Source organism: Thalia democratica, chromosome 1, assembly GCF_965202585.1.
Source record: "Thalia democratica chromosome 1, ktThaDemo2.hap1.1, whole genome shotgun sequence".
Taxonomy (NCBI): Eukaryota; Metazoa; Chordata; class Thaliacea; order Salpida; family Salpidae; genus Thalia; species Thalia democratica.
In genome coordinates this window covers 40,608,833-40,631,268 of record NC_139165.1, presented here as the reverse complement: position 1 = coordinate 40,631,268, position 22,436 = coordinate 40,608,833, and the positions used below count along the sequence as shown (strand labels likewise).

At 29.7% G+C, this 22,436-nt stretch overlaps 2 protein-coding genes across 2 annotated transcripts; one reads left to right on the top strand and one right to left on the bottom strand.

Annotated features, from left to right (window-relative positions):
- Positions 1–2,808: 2,808 nt before the first annotated feature.
- Positions 2,809–3,405, top strand: LOC145835982 (kelch-like protein 25). Its single transcript, XM_082943759.1, has one exon. It carries the CDS (start codon positions 2,809–2,811, stop codon positions 3,403–3,405), a length of 597 nt encoding a protein of 198 aa, XP_082799885.1.
- A 17,530-nt stretch (positions 3,406–20,935) lies between these two features.
- Positions 20,936–21,919, bottom strand: LOC145835971 (kelch-like protein 35). Its single transcript, XM_082943747.1, has one exon. It carries the CDS (start codon positions 21,917–21,919, stop codon positions 20,936–20,938), a length of 984 nt encoding a protein of 327 aa, XP_082799873.1.
- Positions 21,920–22,436: the final 517 nt, after the last annotated feature.

The following is a 22,436-nucleotide window of genomic DNA, read 5'->3' as shown; positions in this document are numbered from 1 at the left end:
CGTTTCAAGTTCTAGTACTAAACTGTGTTTAAATTTTTCCATTCAAACGAATTCAAAAATAAATTCCCTTTAATTTTTGCAGTCGTATTTTGTTAAAAAAGTTGCTGGTTTTGCATCTTTGTGAACGTTGTTTGATACAAACAACTATTTGTCCTTTATTAAACACAGCTTTTAAGCACACCTAACACCTTGCTACTGCTTAAAAATGATTATGTTGTTTATAAGTACGAAGATGGACAATAGAAGGTATAAACATTACGTGTTTCACTTTATTTTATGAAGTCATAATCAAAAATTCCTGCAGTCTTTGTTTTTAAGGTTAATCAATGTGATTGTTGCTAATTCTACAAAACCGGTTTGAAAACAGGAAACCGAAAAGTTTCCTAAAAAAAAAAAAAGATTGTTGTCCATACCAATGAAGATTGAAGTTTCACAACAAATCGTTCCTTCCCTTATTAACCACCGTGTCATTTTGTCGCTGTGCTAAAGTGACCCTCCGTGTCATTTTGTAGCTGCGCCAAAGTGACCATCCGTGCCAAAGTGACGCACCGTGTCGTTTTGTCGCTGTGCCAAAGTGACCCTACGTGCCAAAGTGACGCACCGTGTCGTTTTGTCGCTGTGCCAAAGTGACCCTCTGTGCCAAAGTGACGCACCGTGTCATTTTGTCGCTGTGCCAAAGTGACGCACCGTGTCGTTTTGTCGCTGTGACAAAGTGACCCTCCGTGCCAAAGTGACGCACAGTGTCATTTTGTCGCCGTGCCAAAGTGACGCACCGTGTCGTTTTCCCGCTGTGCCAAAGTGACCCTCCGTGCCAAAGTGACGCACCGTGTTATTTTGTCGCCGTGCCAAAGTGACCCTCCGTGCCAAAGTGACGCACCGTGTCATTTTGTCGCTATGCCAAAGTGACGCACCGTGCCAGAGTGACGCACCGTGTCATTTTATCGCTGTGCCAAAGTGACGCACCGTGTCATTTTGTCGCCGTGCCAAAGTGACGCACATTGCCAAGGTGACGCACCGTGTCATTTTGTCGCCGTGCCAAGGTGACGCACCGTGTCATTTTGTCGCTGTGCCAAAGTGACGCACCGTGTCTATTTGACGACCGTGTCATTTTGTCGCTTTGTCATTCTGACCCGCTCCCCTGCTCAGTACTATACCTTAAATTTAAGTTATTAAAACTTATTATTAGATTTTTTACCTTAAGTTTCTGGAATAAGTAAAAATATTTTTATTTTGTAAGTCAACTAATTTTTAGACCTTTCAATTTTTCAAAGAATTGTATGCTAAACAATGTATAAGTTTTTATTTTCATAATTAAAAACTTTTCAAACTATAAAGTCGATTACAGCAAGTTTTTGCTAAACTATTTACAATAAAATTATAAAATTAAATTAAAGCTTTAATAATTCATATATTGTAAATATATAAAATATTTTTCATGTTTTAATTTAGTTGATTTATTGCTTGTATATAAACACTATTACAAAAAAAATAAATATGTTTTTATATAAATGAAATGTTGCAAGTATTAGTCATAATATCTAAGAATTATATTCTAAACTTAAGTTATTTAAACAAATTATAAATATTCATTTTTTGTAAATCAACAACTTTGTAGAAACTTTTATACTTTTTAAAGAAAAGTATGTTAAATAATTTTTTATAATTTTATTATCGAAATTAAGAACTTTTAATCTATAAAATCGATTACAGCAAGTTTTTACTAAACTATTTATTATGCTGTTACAATAACACAACGTTAGCAAAGTAACCAAATAAAAAAAACATTTTGTTATATTCTTTTTTAAACTATAGTAGCGTATTAGTTTTAAACATAAATTTATCGATTTTTTTAGTTACTAAGTTTTTACGAAAATATTTTTTTTGCTTTATATGTCTACCATAAGCCTATCTTGTAGTTGGAAATTACAAATATTAGTGTTAAAAACATTAAATATTATATATATTTTATTATTAAAAAAAATTTTCACAGATAAAACTCATCAAGATGATTATGAACTTGCTCAAGTGATAAAGTTCAACAAAATCTGCTTAAACACTGATGTCGAGAAGAAAATAAGTAGAGTTATTGATCAACGAAAGACCATAAAAAACGCCGCATTGTTTTATCAGCTAGTCAGACATTTTAATCTACAATGTTCTCGTCAGGTTTTGCTAAGCTACATAGAATTCTGTTTCACAATGATAGTTGAGACAAAAAGCTTTCCAGAACTAGACTTTTGTTTTCTCTCAACTATACTTGCAAGTTCAAACTTAAGAATTGATTCTGAGCTTGAAGTTTATAACGCAGCTGAAAAATGGTTAAGTTACAACATTGAAGAACGCAGAAAATTTGCAAAAAGTCTTTTACAAAAGGTCCGTCTCACATTGCTATCAAATCAATGCTTAAAAAACTTGTTACTTAATGTGTCAACATTCTCATTGAGTGATGAATGTGCTAAGATTATTAACAAAGTTTTAGAGAATAAAAGTATACAAAATAGTTCTAATCTTATTCAAACGAGTAGGTTCTGTAACCAAAATAAATACAGCGTGTTAGTGTGTGGGGGTTTAAATATTCGGAAAACCTGGACTGTTCCTGTTAACCAAGTTCTAAAAATAGACGCAAATAACTTAAAAAAAACCTATCACTTGCCTCCAATGCTACAAGAAAGAGTTAGTGCACATTCAGTTTGTATAAAAGGAGAAGTATATGTTTTCGGTGGTTGGATAAAAATCACTGATATGATACCATCAAAGTTAATTGAAAAATATTCACCGATTACTAACACTTGGTGTAGAGTAACTGATATGTATGATGATCGTAGGGAATTTTGTGCTTGTTCATTTATGGACAAAATATTTTTTATTGGAGGTTCCAGCAGAAGTTCTTCTTTGCAGCTAAATACAAAGAATCTTAGATGGAAAGAAATCTCTACAACAATCCAAGAAAGATCAGATGCGTCGTGTGTAGTGTATGAAGGAAACATAATAGTTGCTTGTGGTGTTATAGGTATGTATGCATCAAAGACAGTAGAATCTTACGACGTTGCTAGTGATACTTGGACGTCAATGCCAAGATTGGTTGAATGGAGGAACCGTCCTGGTTTAGTCGTTGCTAAAAGAAAATTGTTTGTGATGGGAGGGGCTACAGGATTAAATGACCGAGCATTTACAGTGAGTTGTGAAGTTTTTGACAACGTTTGCAATAAGTTTGTAGTTGTTAAATCACCTGAATTCGATAGAGATATAGCTGTTTGTGCCGGAAACAAAATTCTTATGTTTCAGAATCGTGGAAGTCACGTACTTTGCTATGACGTAGATAACGATGAATGGTTGGGAGAATTGTCAAGTCCGGAATTAGATTGCTACTTAGCTTCTGCTCACGTGAATTTACCAATTTATTAGTGAACACAACGCAAAAATTTACTGCTTTGTTTTTGATATGCTTGAATAAATTATTTTACTGGCGTCGCGTAGTATTTTCATTAATTGATGATGAAAATAAAAATTTATTCATAATTCTAAATCATCTACTTTAAGCAAATACAATACGATTAATATTACCACTACAGCAATTCGTTACTTTAACAAACTGTTTGTTTGTGAAAAAAATAGAGAATTTATAAAAAAATACTTGTTTGAAATAATAAAAAATTCTTATTAATAACTACTTTTTATCAAATAAAAACTATGCTGGATCCCTCTCAAGTTGCTCTTTAGTTAAAGTTGTCATTATATGTCTTATTGTTCTCGCGTTGTAAATAGTTTTCATCAACAGTTTCGATTTTTAATTAACATGGTGCTACAGTTCGATTAACTGTAATATTAAACTACTCAAAAAAAAAAGAAAGTTTGTTATGTGCAATTAAATCATTTTATGAAATTAAAAATGTCAACAAATACGCAGTTTTTTGTAGAAATAGATATCGGTTATGTTAAGAGTATTCTTTCAGTACAAAAGGTATCGACAAAAATTATTTTGAGACAGTGTTAATAATAACTTTATTTACGAAAGTTAAAATTTATTTAGTTGTAATTAAAATGCGATTAATTATAACAGATGTAATTTCAACTCATTTTTTAAATTTTTTGCATTTTCCAAAAATCTGTTTTATTTTAATTAATTTTTTTAGAATTAACTAAACAGCTTTTTAATATTTAAGAATTTTACTTTGCTTGACTACTTAAACTTAACTGTTAAAACTATATTAAGTTACATCGTCTTGTCATTTACGTAACTTGAATGTTTTTAACAGTTATACCTTTTTAAATAATATATTTTTAAAGAAGTATGTAAGACAAAGCCATATAACTAAAATATCATTGTGAAAATAAGGTAAAACAAACAAAGAGGTCAATAAAAAAGAGGATCAATTAAAAAATTTCAGCTTCAGTTGTTAAATAGTTTGCATGTAAATACATACTGAGCTATAAACTTTAAATAGAAGTGTTTACTTAGTCCCACCACACAGCTTATTAAAATTAGATCTTGGGGAGCACCATTTTTTTTTTGTAGCTTAATGAGCACAGCATATAATTAGCTTGACGACCAATGATCTAATGAATACTACTTTAAAGAGGTAGCTGTCAAACTTGTACGAACGTACAAAGTTGCACAAAGCTACTTTTGTACGATCGGTATAAAAATGCACGAAGACACTTCTGCACGAAGACACTTTTGCACGAAGACATTTTTGTACGGGTTTTTATTTATTGTTATTTCTTATTAATTTAATTTTTTACTATCACTGATACCCCTTACCCTCGGTCGGTAACTTAATTTTTTCAAGTTATATTTATTCATTTTTATAATAGTTTTTATTAGTTATTTTTTTTTACTATCACTATTACTCCTGACCCTTAACCTCGGTCAGTAATTTAATTTTTTAAATATTGTGACCCTTAGCGCAAATTTGTCTTCGTGCAATTTAGTCTTTGTGAAATTTTGACCCCTTTCCACTTTATAGACGTTTAATTTTTAGTAGTAGCTTTAATGATATAAAACTTGTTCTACACTTGCTTAGACCTATTTTTTAGATAGAAGAACTTAAAAAAGTATTTTAGGCTTTAATTATTTTGATCAACATGAATTTTTAATGTTGTAAACAGTTTAAACAGTATAAATAGTTTGAATATAACAATTGATTCGTGTACTTTAATTATTTATAACAACCTGATAACAAACTCTAATGTAAATAAAAGTTTCCAAAACATTACAAAGTTTACAACTATCACATCACAGTTACCTATAGCAAAAAGAAGTTTACAACTATCACATCACAGTAGTGAGGCGCTATAACTATTTTGTCAGAGTAAAAGCTACAACTATCACAACGCAGTAGAGAGAAGCTACAACTACCTCATCATCGCAGTGAGGAGCTACAACTAATACAACCACAGTAGTAAGGATTCACAACTCTCACATCAATATCACTACTGTGATGTGATAGTTGTAAACTTCTTAATGTTGTATCCAACTCTTAAATGGTAGTTGTAAACTCCGTAATACTTTGAAAACTATGAGAAAGAATTTATTTTGTAATCGTCAATGTCCTTTTGGTTGGTAAAAGAGTCAGAATTTGACCTTTTTTGAGTATTTTATTTCATTACAGTTGGTTATCTAGTTGTTATAAATAATTAAAATTCACAAAACAACTGTTATTTTGTTACTGTATACGTTGTTTGTAAGATTTATATTAATTGAAGCACGTTTAGCATTATTTTTTTTTTCTTACGTTTATTTTTATATTTTTTTTTGTGTGAAACCTCACGTAATTCTTGTACAATGAATAAATACAGTTAGATATACAGTTGAAACATTTTTACTTAAATTGACATACTTTTGAAAAAAACTAATTACTATTTTTAATAAAATTGGAACTATTAACATGTTTTTGCATCTTTTAAAATCATAAAGTTTATGAGTAACAAATGCTAACGTAATAAAATTAAACGAAGGGCTGAATCTTATGCAGAGTTGTTTCAAATGTTGTCTTTTAAATTATTTAAAATTTCACCGATGAAACATTTAGAATTTGGTTGTTTTGTATACAGTTACTATGCTTTTAGTACTTTTATTAGTTTTATTAAAATAAGCAAACGGCATGCTAAATATCTCATAAGTTGAAATCAGATGTAGTCTACAAACATATGAGCTTTTCCAATAAAATTAACTATTATTTTGGAATTACTTCGAGAGCATTAAATAAAAAGTTTAAAAAAACACATTTAAGAGGAAAAACAGCAGTATCATACAATATTATTAGTCAGAACCATGGTAAAAATTTCAATATGATAAAATAATGTAGGAATAAACTAGACTCCTTGATTTGTAAAGTAATTTTACTTAATAATTTTACTTTTATTATAGTATGCTCTTAAGCTAGCAATTATTTAAACCGAGTATCACCAACACATTAAGAATGTTTGACTATTTGTTTCTTTAAGTTGATATATGCTTATTTACCAAAATTTTATTGATAATCTTGTAATTTACCGTCCTATATACTTTTTTGGGTGCACACAAATTCAAACAATTCTTGAAAAAATTACTAAAGGTCACGACTTAAAAAGTTATGTATACTCGAATAACTATAAAATACGTATTTAGGTCTTATTAATACCTAAAGGCCGTTTTTTTGGTAATATTAAATATAGTTTTAGGTATAGCTAAAACAAGTTGTAATATACAAATGGATTTTAGATATTTATAAAACTTGCTTACGCATTTTTTTTTCAAATGTGGTACTTTTTGAGAAACGGTCACTTAAATATTTTATTAAGAATTTGAGTTGTCGGAATTGGTATTTTGTTATTACCTATTTTTTTGTATATATAGCTTTATATATTGGGTTGATTAATTTATCTCATAATATCTATTTTTATCACTACTGTGATATGATAGTTATAGCTCTTCATTAGTGTGATGTGATAGTTGTAGCTTTTTTTTACTGTGATGTGACAGTTGTAACTTTTCACTACTGTGATGTGATAGTTGTAGCTCTTCACTACTGTGATGTGATAGTTGTAGCTCTTCACTACTTTGATGTGATAGTTATAGCTCTTCACTACTGTGATGTGATAGTTGTAGCTCTTCACTACTGTGATGTGATAGTTGTAGCTCTTCACTACTGCGATGTGATAGTTGTAGCTCTTTACTACTAAATTGTGATAGTTGTAGCTCTTTACTACTGTGATGTGATAGTTATAGCTCTTTGTTAGTGTGATGTGATAGTTGTAGCTCTTTTTTACTGTGATGTGACAGTTGTAACTTCTCACTACTGTGATGTGATAGTTGTAACTTACCACTGCTGTGATGTGATAGTCGTTGATCAAATCTTTTCTTGCTTATCTTCTTTAAAACTTATCTTCACTTAAGTTTATAGAATATCCATAATGTATTATCACTTGACTTATTCTTTATATTTTTTTACGACATAAATTAGAAGTTTATACTTGGACATTTTTTTATTAAAACAAAAAAGTATTATCAAAATATCAACAGAGAAAAGAAATTTTTTGAACGAAAATAATGAAGTTTATTATCAAACTAACTACAGTTACCAGTAATAGCTCGTAAAAGCTTAGTCACAGTTTTTTCTCCCTTTCCGTCAATTAATTTTTTCGATGGTAACTTCAGTCAATACACTTGTTTTTCCTTTTTTTACAAAAAAGCCAACTTTAAGTCTTTTGACTTTGTCATTTGTGTTCATCTGCTCTTATTTCAATGCTTAAACACAAGTAAAAAAGTTAATACATGATTACACAGACTGAAATCTTCTGTGCCACTCTTCAACTTGGTCGTTAGTTCTATGCTCATTGTTTCTAGTTCTTACAATCATATTTCAGAACTAATTTATAAACAAAACAATGTTTGCAATACTTTTGGGTCGAAATAAATTAGTATCAAAATCAGAGACAAAAACTTCAATTGTAAATGTATTCTAAAATTTGCCATATTTGACACTCTTTGGCAAAAATTATTAAATTCACGTAGAACAATAAAAAAATTAACACTAACATAAAATAGCAATAATAGATTATTTTGTAAGAAAACAGTAAAGAATACAAAATTAAGTAAAGAAGTTTTGTTCGTTAGCAGTAAAAAACTAATAAAACAGATCAGTAAACAAATTTGCTGATTAAATAAATACAATTTTTTTAAGTACAAAAAATTATTCTACATTTTTAATTTTTTTTGTAAGTTTGTGCAATTTTACATCTACACTTGAAGTTTATGTCCCTGATAAGATAGTAAAAGTTTACTTGTTATAAATAGAGGCTTTTAAAAATGGGCATAATATGATCATTGTAAAACGTATTGAAAGGTTTTGATATTAAAAAAATATATATCATAACAAGAATTTTGTAAGATCAAAATACTAATTACTAGTAAAAAAAGTTATATTATCTTGTATACGGTTTAAAAATAGTTTATGAAAAAAAAAGAACTACGATATAGTTTTTCTGAGCTCGTAATTATATTTAAACTAACAGTGAGTAGTTAAATCAACTTCTTTTAAAAAAACTCTATTTTCATTGGTTGCTATTTCGTTCGTGCTTTCTTTGTTTAGTTTTCTAATTAAACTAAATGAAAAATGAACAAGAACATTTACTTTTTATTAATTTAATATAATCTAAATTTTAGTATAAAAACTACTTTATTATTTGTTTTTCTTATAATAAGTCCTTATTTTAAGTTTAAAAAAAAGTAAATTTTCTGATTGCTGATCAGAATAGATGTAATCGAGTTAGAAATGGTCGTGTTAGATTGGGTTTGAAATTATCGGGTTTGATATGATCAATTTATAAATGATTGTGTTACTATTATATGGTTAGAAATGATCGCGTTTGAAATGTTTGCGTTAGAAGTGATCTGGTTAGAAATAATCGGATTGAAGTGATCGGGTTAGAAACGATTTGGTTTAGATATGAAATGCTATGAACAGATCATCAATGTCAGAACATTTCGTTAAAAGTCTGAAATGTGTTAAAAGTTGTATTAAATAATGCTTAAAGAAGGTGTAACAATATTTTTGACCAAGTCAAAGTTTAAAATCTGCATTTCTTAAAACAAACCAAATATATTGAAAGAATAAATAATTTGATTATCATTATCCTTGTTTACTGAAATTATTTTTGATTTTATATTAGTCACTCTCATGTCGTGTTAATTAAGTTTATTTAGAATTTTAATTACTATTTTTCTATTTTACTTGATTGTTTAATTTCTAATGTGTTTATACAGCTTTATAAGTTTTAAAAGCTTTCTTTATTTTGTTACAATTTTATCGCACCGATGAAAAGTGTTGAAATATATTTGCGTTGAATAAAAGACTTTGTTTGTTATTAATCAGGTTAATAGTAGCCTAATGCTTAATATTTTTATTAATCACGATTATAACATGTTTGCCTGCTATAAAAAACATTCTATAATTGTCAGGATATAATATATAAAGGTTGGTGTTCAAATTGTTACACCATAAAGCTTATTCTTTTTTACACAATTACGCTTTTAAGTAATAAAACTAAATTTTAACAATACGAACTTTTAGCAAACTGGATAATGGTAGCTTTGATCGATATCAGTAAAAATAAAATAGTATTCAATATACTTTTCGGAACAAACATTAAAATACTACATCAGGGCTTCCCACAATCATTTTATTTATCACCCCTTTTAAATTAAGGTAGAAAGTTATCGCCTCCATTCTAAATCATAGAACATCTAGCGTAAGTTTGTTAGGGCCACCTTAGTAATTATCATCCCCTTATTGCCTAAAATTTAAAAATTGTTTTCCTTTTTGCTCCTTTACTAGATAATACTCCAAACTTACTTAAATCGCAAAAAAAAAGAGATAATCAAAACCCTGTACCGGTGGCGTTGCGTGGTATTTTTCCTAGGTGGTGCAGAAAGTTAAAAAAATAATTACCGCGTCGCCCGTGCTCAAGTTGCCGGTGCTCGAGTTCCCTCTGCTCGAGTTGCTTCTGCTCAAGTCGCCTCTGCTCGAGTTGCCTCTGCTCTGCCTAGCTTTGTTTTTATTTCTTGTTTACAATAGCTTGTGAATGATACTTAAGTCTGTACTGCTTTAGAGAATTTTCAACTTAGCTTACTGACCGCAAGATATTGATTTTGCAGTAATTCCTGAAAAAGTTTTGCTTTTTGAGTTCATTTGCGGCAGTTAAGTGAGCAAAATGGTCGTTGTCTAAATTGGAGTTTTATAAGGGATTTTATTCTGAAAATTAAGTAATACGTTATAAATACTTAGTTATTTTTTATTTTATTTTAAGGTGCTGCAATTGTAGCAGTGCATCACCCCACGCGACGCCCCTGCCCCGTACTATATGGTGGTTCATTGTTTTTAAATTGAGTTCTAACTAAGTAATTGAACAAATATTACATTATCATAAAATATATCAGAATAACTTTTATATTTACAGTTTTTATTTTTAAATGAGAAAGAAATAACACTAGTAACAAAAAACTAAAAATCCAACACACAATAATAAAAAACAGGTACATTGTTGTTTCCAGGTAAAAAATTACGAAAGAAAAGTATATAAATTTTTCAATCTAGTATAAAACATATAATATTTATGTTATAATTAAAACCAAAATCTGATACCTAAAAACACAGTTATTAAAAAGTTTTCGCTGATCAAAACAATTTAAAAGAACAGTTTTGATACCCGTTGAACTTTAGTTTTTTTTTAGAAGGTTCATCATCATCACCAAAACCATCATTACAATCATCATCTGAATCACCATTATCATCAGAATCATCACTATCACTATCATCACTATCGCTATCATTACTATCGCAATCATCACTATCCTTATCATCACTATCACTATCATCACTATCACTATCATCACTATCGCTATGGTCGTCGCTCTGAGTTCCGGGAACGTCCAAGCCAACATCTTCCAATCCGCGATCTGAATTGACATTCCGCTTCACGTACTCCGCCTGAAAGTGGCTCGTTATCCCGATGTAATAAATTTTCGGCTTGCCGTTGTAGTCTATTGTGAGGCACGTGTGTGACCCGTCGCTGATCCTGAACCTGCCGAAGGTTTCCGGCGGGAACTGCATGATCCGCTGCACGAAGTAGGCGATCAGGTTCTTGGGCATTTCAAAGTACCTTTCCACCTTTCTGGATGTCTTAACCAACTCTTCGTGCCTGAACCGATGGCAGACCTTGCGGAAGGCGTACTCCATGGCCCAGAAGTCCTTCTTGGCGTCGTGGCTGCCGCGCACTGTGAGGTCGGAATGCGGCGGTTCCGTCCTGTGAACCGGGAACCCCTTCACGAAACTCTCGTCGAGTAATTTTCGGGTTTCGTCGCCGTAGGGTATTTGCTCCAGGTCGACGTTGTACTGCGCCGACCCCCTCGGGGTGTGATTCCAGTTCTCTTGCTCGTACGGCGCGTAGAAGTGCAGAAACCTGCGGATCTCCTTGCCCTCGTCGTTGGGCGGGTTCGTGCCTTCCAGTGCGTCCCAGTTTTCGTCGAAGCCCCACGCTTGCTGGTGGTCGTCTTCTGTGAAGTCGTATTCGAATTGTTTTTTTTGCCGATTACTAGTAACCCTTGGAATGCCGTACAGTTTCGTCTGCATCGGGTACAACTCGATGTTGGCATCCGTCGGTTCCAGATTTAAGGCGCGAACGATGCCACCTTGCGGAAGTAAAATCGTCTTTTTGCCGAGCAGGTATGACCCAAGCGTGGCAATGCAGAATTTTTTCATCATACCATTTACTACAACTCTTTGTGTTAGTTAAATTCTGAAAAAGTACTGTAAAACTGGCATAAGTTAAGTTTACGTTTATTTTGACTAATTTGAACGTTAAATATTTTTAAACGAATCAACCTTTGTTTTATAAATCAACTTTATAAAAAGTTGATTTTAATACTTTTTTTATTCCGTTAGCTTGCTCAATTTATCTTACTAAAATTTACTTTGAAATTGTAGTTTAAAACAATATTCTAAAAATTATTATTAGTTTTAAATTATCAACACTTTCAAACATTAATAAATATAACTGGTTCTGTATGAAAGCAAACTTAACTTTAGATAGATAAAATACTATATTACATTATTATTTCTAAATTAAGATACATTAAACTTTCTTTATGTATTTTTAGTGTATTCTTAATGGTTTTTGATCAAAAATGTTTTAATAAAAGTAATAAACTACAACTAAAAAGTTGTACGTAAAAAAATATGTCGATAGAAAAAACTTTTTTCAAGTTTATGCTGATAGAACTAAAAAAATTATACAACACTTCTAGTTAAAAGCTAAAAACTTTTACATTAAAATTAAAAACATTATTATTAAAACAGGAAGCTTTTTTCAAGTATAGGAAACATTCTATAAAAAGTTGTATTGTGTATATTACTTAAGTGCTTAGCTAGTTGAAAGCAAAAATCTGATGTTACATAAAAAATATTTCGAGTTTACCAAAGCATATTTTGTTTTTTGTGTACAAAAAACTAATAAAAAGTATTATGCTGAAGCAAAAGCTTAAGAACTGTTTTTATTTTTAAATAAAACTAAAAGTCTTTCTTACTACCAGACTGAACGAAGTTTTACTGTTTTTAAAAACTGACAAAAATCACAGTTTTACAAAGACATATAATGAGCGTGGCTGCTTAAAACTCAGAAAGTTGACGAATTTAATAATCCAACTTAACCTTTTTGGACGAGATTCATCTCAATCATCAGCGTCTTCATGCTCTCCTTCAACATACAAACCATCATCTTCTAAATCATCTTTTCAATTTTCCATGCGATTTTTGTCACTGCCAGACGCGTTATAAGGAAAGTCTCCTCGGCCAAGATCTTTGTTTCGAGTTCCAGAAACGTCCAATGTCTCCTGATCCACGGTCAAAATCTTTCGTACTCTTGATGCGGGTGATGGCCTCTCCTACGACAACAACTCTCGGCGTTGTAGTTGACGATCACGCCAGTGTGTGACCCGTCGCTGATCCTGAACCTGTCGAAGGTTCGCGGTGGAAACTGCGCGACCCTCTGCACAAAGTAGGCGATTAGGTTCTTGGGCATGTTGATCCACTCCTCGACTGTTTGGCGTAAATATCTGTCGCGTGCGTCTACTTCTTTTTTTGCGAAAAATCGCCAAAAGACGATTTTTGTCGAAAAGGAAAGACGGCAAACTTGCGGATGGCGTACTCGAATGCCAAAAAGTTGTCGTGGCGTAACGTCAGAGTGGAGCTGGTCCGTCTATCGGTATTCCACCGCCTTCTAAAGTTATAAGAGTTTTTGACGTTCTCCCTGGTCCTCGCCTGGTCGTTTGCCCTGTCCTCGTTTTCAATATCATCATGCTCCCGTAATGGTTCGCGGGCTGTACGCTTTCCAGCCCGTCCCAGTTTTAGTCGAGGTGCTACTTCGTTCGACGGTCGACGTCATTAAAACAGTAAGCTGCACGCAGGTTAAAGTTGGCTTGCTATAGAACCTCGTTCTATATCTGACGTTGTCAAACGTAGGTTCCGGGTCAGTTCAACTATCTGAGAGAGCGAGGACACCTTGCGGAAATAAGTTGAAGTTCGTCTTTTTGCTGAGCAGGTAAGCTCACAGTAAAGCGATGCTGCTTTTATCATGAATTTACTTATCACTTTTGTTTATTACGTTCTGAAAAGTGTCAAGGTTTTTCTTTAAATCTTTATCAAATAAAACATAGGATTATAGTTGATTATATTTGATACTTAAGTTATAAAACAAAACGATCAGCATTGAAATTAGTGATTTTGTAAAGTCAGTAATGTCATAAAAAAATAAAGCCGAACAAAGTTTTTTTAGCCTTAATAGTAAGTAGATTATACAAACATTAAAACATTTTAACCTACCATTTCTCTAATACTTTACTGTCTAAACTACTGAAAAAATAGTTGTAAGAAACATTTAAAACATTGTTGATTCTAAGTATTAAGTAAAGTATTAAGTTTTAAGTTTTATATCGACCAAATGCAAGTAAAACCTTAGTGAAGACTTATTTTAATACACATTTTAAGCATCGGTAAATTGCTAACAAAAGCGTCAAAATTAAAACCAATATGCAATTAAATAGCTTAAATGTTTTGACTAGGTAGAAAAACTTAGAATCTATAAAACTTAATTATAAAAAAAATTAATTTAGCTATATTAACAACTACTAAAAAGACTAACAGTTTATAAAACCATTAAATTTTTACATATTATTTCTTAAGGTTAATTTGAATTCAAAATGCTGTTTTTTAAATAAATTAAACAGTTATGAAAAAATAACGTTAAGTACGGATCAAAGGTATATCAAATTAGAATAATTGAACTACAAGAAACCAATTGTAGGGCAATATTGCAAAAAGCTTTAAATAACCAATTAAGTTAAAGTACATTAACTAGGCAACAGTGAAGGCTTAGGGGTACTAATGACGCCTATAAGAATATTTAGTTTGAACGTTGCAAGATAGAAACCAGTGGCCGACACATATACAAAAAAAAATTAAATAGTTTAATATAATATGTGTGTTTATTTGCTACTACACCCATTTTCTAGTTTGTATTTTCATAAATATATATGGTATTAAACAATGTGTAGTTTTTTTTTTTCTAATTAGAGTAGCACAAAAAACTTGCGTATATTTTTTGAATCAGGAACTAGAATTTCAAAAGCTAGCTTACTTAAAAATAGACTTTGATAGTTATCTAAAGACTTAAATATCTTAAAAGTTTAAATTTAGCTTAGTTGTTAACACTTTAATATGAATAACAATTTACTAAATATAACTTTAAGACATTGGAACAGTTTCTAGCATATCAGAGTAGTAAACTGTTGACTAGTATGCCAAATGACTTTGAAGATATGGCTAATTTTGTAAAGTATTAAGTCAAGATGAAAGACGTTTTCTTAAAAGAATAATGTAATGGTTGGTCCAAGTATAGATAGGTTTCAATGAAATATTACTAACATAAATTTTACGGTTATATCTAAACACTACACCTAGGAATAGTCCCTGCTATGTATACCAGTTGAGTTCTGATGACGTTTATCCAGTCTAGACTGTAGCAAGTTTTGTTATGCTTTGATTATATTCGTTTCACTAAAGTACTATTTCTTTTATATAGGTACAGATACAAAGTCTTTGATATAGTTTTTAAAGGTTTTTCAAAAGTCAAAGTACTAATTGAGTTACTGTAAAAAAAGTTTAAGAAAGTTGGCCAGTTTTTTTTTATCTCATAAGATTTTATTATAGTAAACAATTTTAGTTAACTAGTTTGCTGTTTTCTTACGTAGTTAGTCTTTTTATAGTGGATTTATAGTAGTAGGTATAGTTGCAGCTATAAACAAATTAAAATAAGTCAATTAGCCTAATTTTTGTCCTAAAAACATTTATTCTACAAATAAAATACCAAACAGATATTTCTACTTTTTATGATAAGCTATTCTGGATAAAATTTCATATTGTGATTAGTTTCTCTTAACATGATTTTTGTGTTTCTTAAACATTTTATTCTTGTAAAATTACAAATTTCAAAGATAAAAACTGTTACTTTTATTTGTTTCTATATGTTTTCTATACAAAAAAAAAGATAAGTTTTTTAAGTTCTAAAACTAATGAAAGCTTCTCGATCTTTAAGTTGTTTTATAGCTTAATGACTGAAATGTCTTTCTATACACTAAATCCTTTGATCGAAGTATTTGAGTGTTGAATTTTTATTGTGTTCAATGAACTATAATTAACAAACTAATTAAATTTAAAGTGTTTCTGTGAGCTATTAAACAACTTTAAAATCTAGAAGCTCTCATTAGTTTTAGAATTAAAAAAACTTAAACTAATCAGTTATACACAAAACATTAAAAAGATGTTTTTTTGTTTAAGTTCTATTTGAAGTTCTAAGTAAATCAATAAGAAAAAGTGTTTCATAAAAAGCGTTATATATCTACATATGAATACATTTCATAAATAAAATTTATTGATAAAGTTAATTTGATAACTCATTGTTTACTTAATATCAACTTTTAATATGAAAAATATTTGTTCTTATTACCATAATGAAATAATCAACAAGTATAAAGTTAAAGACTTACGTGTTTGATCAGTCTATAAGAACTATTTTGCCGAACAATATTTACAAAACCTTTTTGGAAAACTTCGTTGTCGACTGTCTATCGTTACGAGTTTTTTTTTTCCAAATAGAGTGTCCAAAACATATAGTTTTGCAAAACTTATAATCAGCTTTTTATAACCATGAAAGTGGTTACAGTATTTGATTTTAATAAGTTTTAGCATTAAGAGTTTTTGTATAAATTTTTGTGAGTTTAATTATTACGTCACTATCCGAAAGCTACGTTCAGAACATTAACAAAATGCATTAGTTTTAGAAATCATTGTAAACAAAATATAGGTTTAAATTTGAGGTTCAATTAGAATAAGATTTAAATTGTAAACAAAATATTTCAATTATCGAAAAACTGTTTAGTAAATCTTATAGGATCCAACTAAAAAATATTGATATATGCAATCTGATAAAAATAAATAATAATAAAAAATGAAATAAGTGGAAATTCTACAGGTTAAAATTAAATAAGATTTAATTAAAACTAAGGAGTTGTTAAGTCTTCTTTGAGACAAAATATTTTATACTTTGAAACAATTTTATTAATATTTTTAGAGTGTATTCTCATCAATAATTCTAAAGTAAACGAAATTTTATTTATCCGGTTAGTTTGATTTGGTTGGAAGTAATCGGGTTAGATTGGTTTTGAAATGATCGGATCAGAAGTAGTCGGGTTAAAAGTGATCGTAATAAAAATGATCATGTTAGAAAATATCGGGTTAGATATTTCCGGGTAATAAATGATCGGGTTAGAAGTGATCGCGGTTTGAAAAGATAATAAACGCTGATAGACAGTATAGTCCTTGAATTAAGTCTCATCAGTTCTCTGTTAACTAACTAAATAGAAATGTGTCTTTAATCACGTGTATAAACGTGCAAATTGTACTTTGTAGTTGCACAAATAAAAAATATGTTAACCACCAGACCCGAAATATAATTATTAAATAAATGCTATTTTTTTCAAAAATGTAAAACTTACATTTTACGGTGTAGGCTAAAAATATCGCAAACAGCTAGGCACTTGTTTTAGCAAATGATGAACAATTTAAATTGCATTTGAATTATTTTCTAACGAACTTGTTTTTAGCTAGTACAAAAAATTATTGCATAACTTTGTTCTTCATAGTATTTAACAAGACTAAATATCGTAGAAAAACTATTAACAAAACTAACATTTAGCAAAAGTATGGTTACAAAGATAGCAAAAATAACTATTTTTTAATTAAAACATGTAATATTTAAATAACTAACTATTTTTATGCTTTTAAGACTTTTAGTTTCAACCATATTTTTAAAGATAAGTTTGATCACTTCATTTTTTTTAAATTTATCTTTACAAATTTCTTTTTTGATCTATCAAAATACTACACTAAATTATAACACAATGTAGTCTGTTTTTTATAAAGTAATTTTCAGTATGGTAAGCTTTATACGATATTTAAGTTAAGATTTTAGGAAGTTATTTATAATTAAAATGTGAGTACAAAAGAACTTGAATAACTTTTTTAAAATAATACTTTTAGTTAGTTTTTAGAATAACAAACAATTTTTCCGATTTTTCTTAAAGCCTTTATTTTTTTTTTTTGAATTTTCAAAACCTATATTTTCCGTTAATTGGCTCCATGATAGTTTTTATTATTTTTAAGTTTTAATAATTTTTGTTTATATTTCTAAAATAAATTTTTAACTTTTTCAGTTCCATCTTTTTCAAACATCATAATAACTTTTTATTCCATAACTTTACTACAACTCTTTTCTTATGAAGATATTCCACATGTTTGTCAAAATTTAGATCTCCAAGTTCTGTCAATATTTTCACAGAATCTTTACTTTATTGTTATTTAAAGTATTTTAACAATTTTCGTTGGTAGTAATTTTTTGTGCTATTTTTCAAGAAAAAAAAAATAAAACAATCACTCTTTTTAATTAAATTCTTATATTTTCAACTTAATCATATATGTTGTAAAATTCTTGCTTTTATAAAAGCAAAATTTTTGAGAGTCCAAAACTTGCTTTAAGCTTAAATAATTTTCAAGAAAACAAAATTAATTGTTTTGTCAGAGTCAAAATTTTTATACTTTTGCATAACAGATTCTTTATAAACGTTATTTTGTAAGTATTTTTAATATTAAGCAATACCAACATAGTTCACTTTTTAAAAACCTCATGTTATTTTCTTTTATATAATCTACTTTTTGTGGCAAATCCAAAATTTCGTTAAGATCTTAAATCCAGAACACTAAGTACTAAACGAAGTATCGTTTAAACTTTTAAAAATGTTCCCTTCTTTTGTTGTTTTATTGCTTTTAATATCTTTAACTTCAACTTAAAAACAAACATTAAAAGTAAGATAATTTCTTCAAAGTGAAAAGAAGCATTTAAGTTGTAACGTTTTATTATAATTCAAATTCGAAAAAGTACAAATTAGTTTACAAATATAAGAACGCTGAAATCAGAACATGTGACCTAATGATAGATAGAATTTGTTGTTTTTGGAAGACATAATGTGTTATCTTAGAACTTGGTGTAATAAAGAAACAAATGAACTGTTTTTGAGAACAAATTGTTGCTACTGTTTATTCCCTCTTTATTGATTTTCCTTATTTGCAACCAAACATTTCTAGTTTGTTTAATAATGAAATAACTAATTTAGTTGTTGTTTACAATGTTTTAGTGACTTTTATTAGTATTTTAGTGATAGTTTAAGTTTTCTGTATTTAAATATTATTATCAATAATTAATAAAATATTTCCATGTTCATATTATTATTGATATTCAATTAACATTCATATTGGTTTTCAAATTGATATTAAATTGGCATTTATAATTCTCGCTCTAATTCAATTATCTTGTAAGTAACAGTGTACTAAGATGATCGCAAGTGACTCAGAAGCAGTATCTGTTCCGCCAGTGCTACCAGGCCCTCCGAGCGGACAAAATTACTATAAGTTATTCAAAAGTATAAGACAAAACTAGAAACACTTAATATGTTTAGTAGTTTTCCAAAACGTTATCCTATGGTCTTGGCCAAAAGTTCCTGACTTTATATTTTTTGATGTTTTTTTTTCCAATATTTAACCATCAACAAATATATATATTTTAAAGATAACAGTTTGTTTTAACAAAAGTAATTTACCATAATTGCCTTACGCATGCGTCATATAAAACCTTTGTTTATAGTTTCTTAAATAAATATATATGTTCTTTATTATTTTTGCGCAACTTTTGTTTACTTACACTTATATCAGGGCTCGGCAGTCTTCTATAAGAAAAAGGGCTTTTATAGAAATACTTGCTCGCAACTGAACTTTTAAAAAGTATTCTCCAGGATGCAGTTGATTAAAACAATTGCACCGTTCAATTTTAAAAATTACTGCCTTTAACTAAATATATGACAAAATAAGTAAGTGTTGAAAAAGTAGAAATGTTTTAATTCTTTAACCTTAAAACTATTGTTTTGTTTTTTTTTTTAATTTGTTTTTAGCTAAAAAGTATTTATTTAACCGCAAATTTTTGCTTAACAGGCAGCATTTGACCAGCGTACCGCAGTTTTCAGTTTATATATATACATAGATATGTACAAAGAATTAGAAATAAGTAAATAACTTTTTTCATCTTTGTAAAAGTGGTCCGCATCATTCAATAATAAAAGGGTAAGTTTTTATAAGGAAATTTTCTTGCGAGCCGCACTAAGAAAAAATATTCTGCAGTTTTAGAAAATAGTTGAAGCATAAACTAAAATATTACTTTTATAAACCAAAACATGATAAAGTAAGCAAAATAAAACATATTTTACATATTGCTTCCAAAAGTAATTTTCTGGCTAAAAATAAATCGCGGGTAGCAGATTTTTGGTTTGCGCTTTCGGCCCTTTTAGTGCCGTTTCAATTATATTTTTCCTCAGTATAAAACGCTAAACTAAAACTACAAATTATAACAAAAGAATTGAAAACAGAAAAACATTTAGAATACTAATAAATATTTTAGAGCATAAGTCAAAGAAGCATCTTAAATCTGACGTAGTTTTAATACAACATATTAAAGAACATTGCTTTCACTAATTACTGCGAGAAATTGCAAGTAAAATGTTCTTTTAAAAGCATTTTAAAAAACTTTTCTTCTTATAATAAACTTTTTTAATTTCTTTGTATAATATTTATTTACTATTCTTTAAAGTGACTATTTAATTATGAATAATTTTACAGAAAACTCCATATTTATTCTCATTTTTTATTTATAAAATGAGTTCATTACACATGGACAAACTTTCAACTTTTTTTAGAACAGTTCAATGCTACAGATAATTGAACTGCAGCACCATGTAATTTAAATTAATGACCGTTGTTGAAAACTCACAAAAATTCGAGGAAAATAAAATAGGTGTTTACAACCTGAACTCGAGCAAGGGAAACTCAAGCAGGGGAAACTCAAGCAGGGGAAACTCGAGCAGGGGCAACTCGAGAACGAACGACTAAAGCTGCGGCAAATCAAGCAGGGACAACTCGAGAATGACCAGCATAGCTTTTGTTTGATAGAAAGTAGTTATTATTATTAATAGTACTAACATTTTATGAAATTAGTCTTTTTTTACAGATACTCTAATGCTTTAGAAAATAAATAGTTTGTTACATTAACAAACGCATGTGGTAGTAGTATTAAATGTCTTGAGTTAGTTCGAAACAAATTCTTTGTTTGGGGGTATCTTTTTTCCTCACCAGCTAACAAAAATACCACGCGATGCTAGTGAAATGATAAAAATTTTTATAATAAAGTAATTTACTCACGCATATAAAAAACAAAGCAGTAAATATTTGCGTTGTGTTTACTAATACATTGGTAAGTTCACGTGAGCAGAAGCTAAGTAGCAATCTAATTCCGGACTTGACAACTCTTCCAACCATTCATCGTTATCTACGTCATAGCAAAGTACCTCATTTCCATGACCCAGAAACACAAGAATTCTGTTTCCGGCAGAAACAGCTAGTTCTTCATTGTGTTTAGCTGATTTAAGCGCTACAAATTTTTTGCAAACGTTGTCAAAAACTTCACAATCCACAATGAAGTCCCATTCATTCTGCATTGCAGCCCCTCCCATCACAAACAATTTTCTTTTAGCAACGACTAAACCGGGATAATTCCTCCATTCAACCAAACTTGGCATTGACGTCCAAGTATCACTAGCAACGTCGTAAGATTCTACTAACTTTGACGCAAGCATACCTACAACACCACAAGCAACTACTATGTTTCCTTCATACACTACACATGATGCATCTGATCGTTCTTGGATCGTTGTAGAAATTTCCTTCCATCTAAGATTCTTTGTATTTAGCTGCAAAGAAGAACTTCTGATGGAACCCCCAATAAAAAATACTTTGTCCATAAATGAACAAGCACAAAATCCGATACGATCATCATACATATCAGTTACTTTACACCAAGTGTTAGTAATTGGAGAGTATTTTTCAATTAACTTTGATGGTATCCTTTCAGTGGCTTTTATCAAACCACCGAAAACATATACTTCTCCTTTTATACAAACTGCATGTGGACTAATTCTTTCTTGTAGCATTGGAGGCAAGTTACAGGTTTTTTTCAAGTCGTTTGCATTTATTTTTAGGACTTGGTTGACAGCAATATAGTTGTTCTTTGTTGTAGTATTAATACCCCCACACACTAACACGCTGTATTTATTTTGGTTACAGCATCTACTTGTTTGAAGTAGACTAGAACTGTTTTGAATACTTCTGTTCTCTAAAACTTTGCTAATCATCACAGCACAATCATCACTTACTGAGAATGTTGACATATTAAGTAACAAGTTTTTTAAACATTGATTTGATAGCAGTGTGAGACGGACCTTTTGTAAAAGACTTTTTGCGAATTTTCTGCGTTTTTCAATATTGTAACTTAACCAATTTTTAGCTGCGTTATATACTTCAAGCTCAGAATCAATTCTTAAGTTTGAACTTGCAAGTATAGTTGAGAGAAAACGAAAGTCTAGTTCTGGAAAGCTTTTTGTCTCAACTATCATTGTGAAACAAAATTCTATGTAGCTAAGCAAAACCTTACGAGAACTTGGTAGATTGAAATATTTGGCTAGCTGATAAAGTAATGTTGCGTTTTTTATTGCCTTTCTTTGATCAATAACAATACTTATTTTCTTCTCGACATCAGTGTTTAAGCAAATATTATTGAATGTTATGACTTTGGCAAGTTCACAGTCATCTTTGTACGTATTATCTAAATAAAGATTCTCTACTTAAAAAAAAATACTTAGTATACATTAATTAAAAACTTAAAATTGCAATTTGAAACTATAGAGT

What these genes read in the sequence shown, in the direction of transcription:
- LOC145835982 (XM_082943759.1), top strand. Translation starts at nt 2,809, where the DNA reads ATGTATGATGATCGTAGGGAATTTTGTGCTTGTTCATTTATGGACAAA.
- LOC145835971 (XM_082943747.1), bottom strand. Translation starts at nt 21,919, where the DNA reads ATGTCAACATTCTCAGTAAGTGATGATTGTGCTGTGATGATTAGCAAA.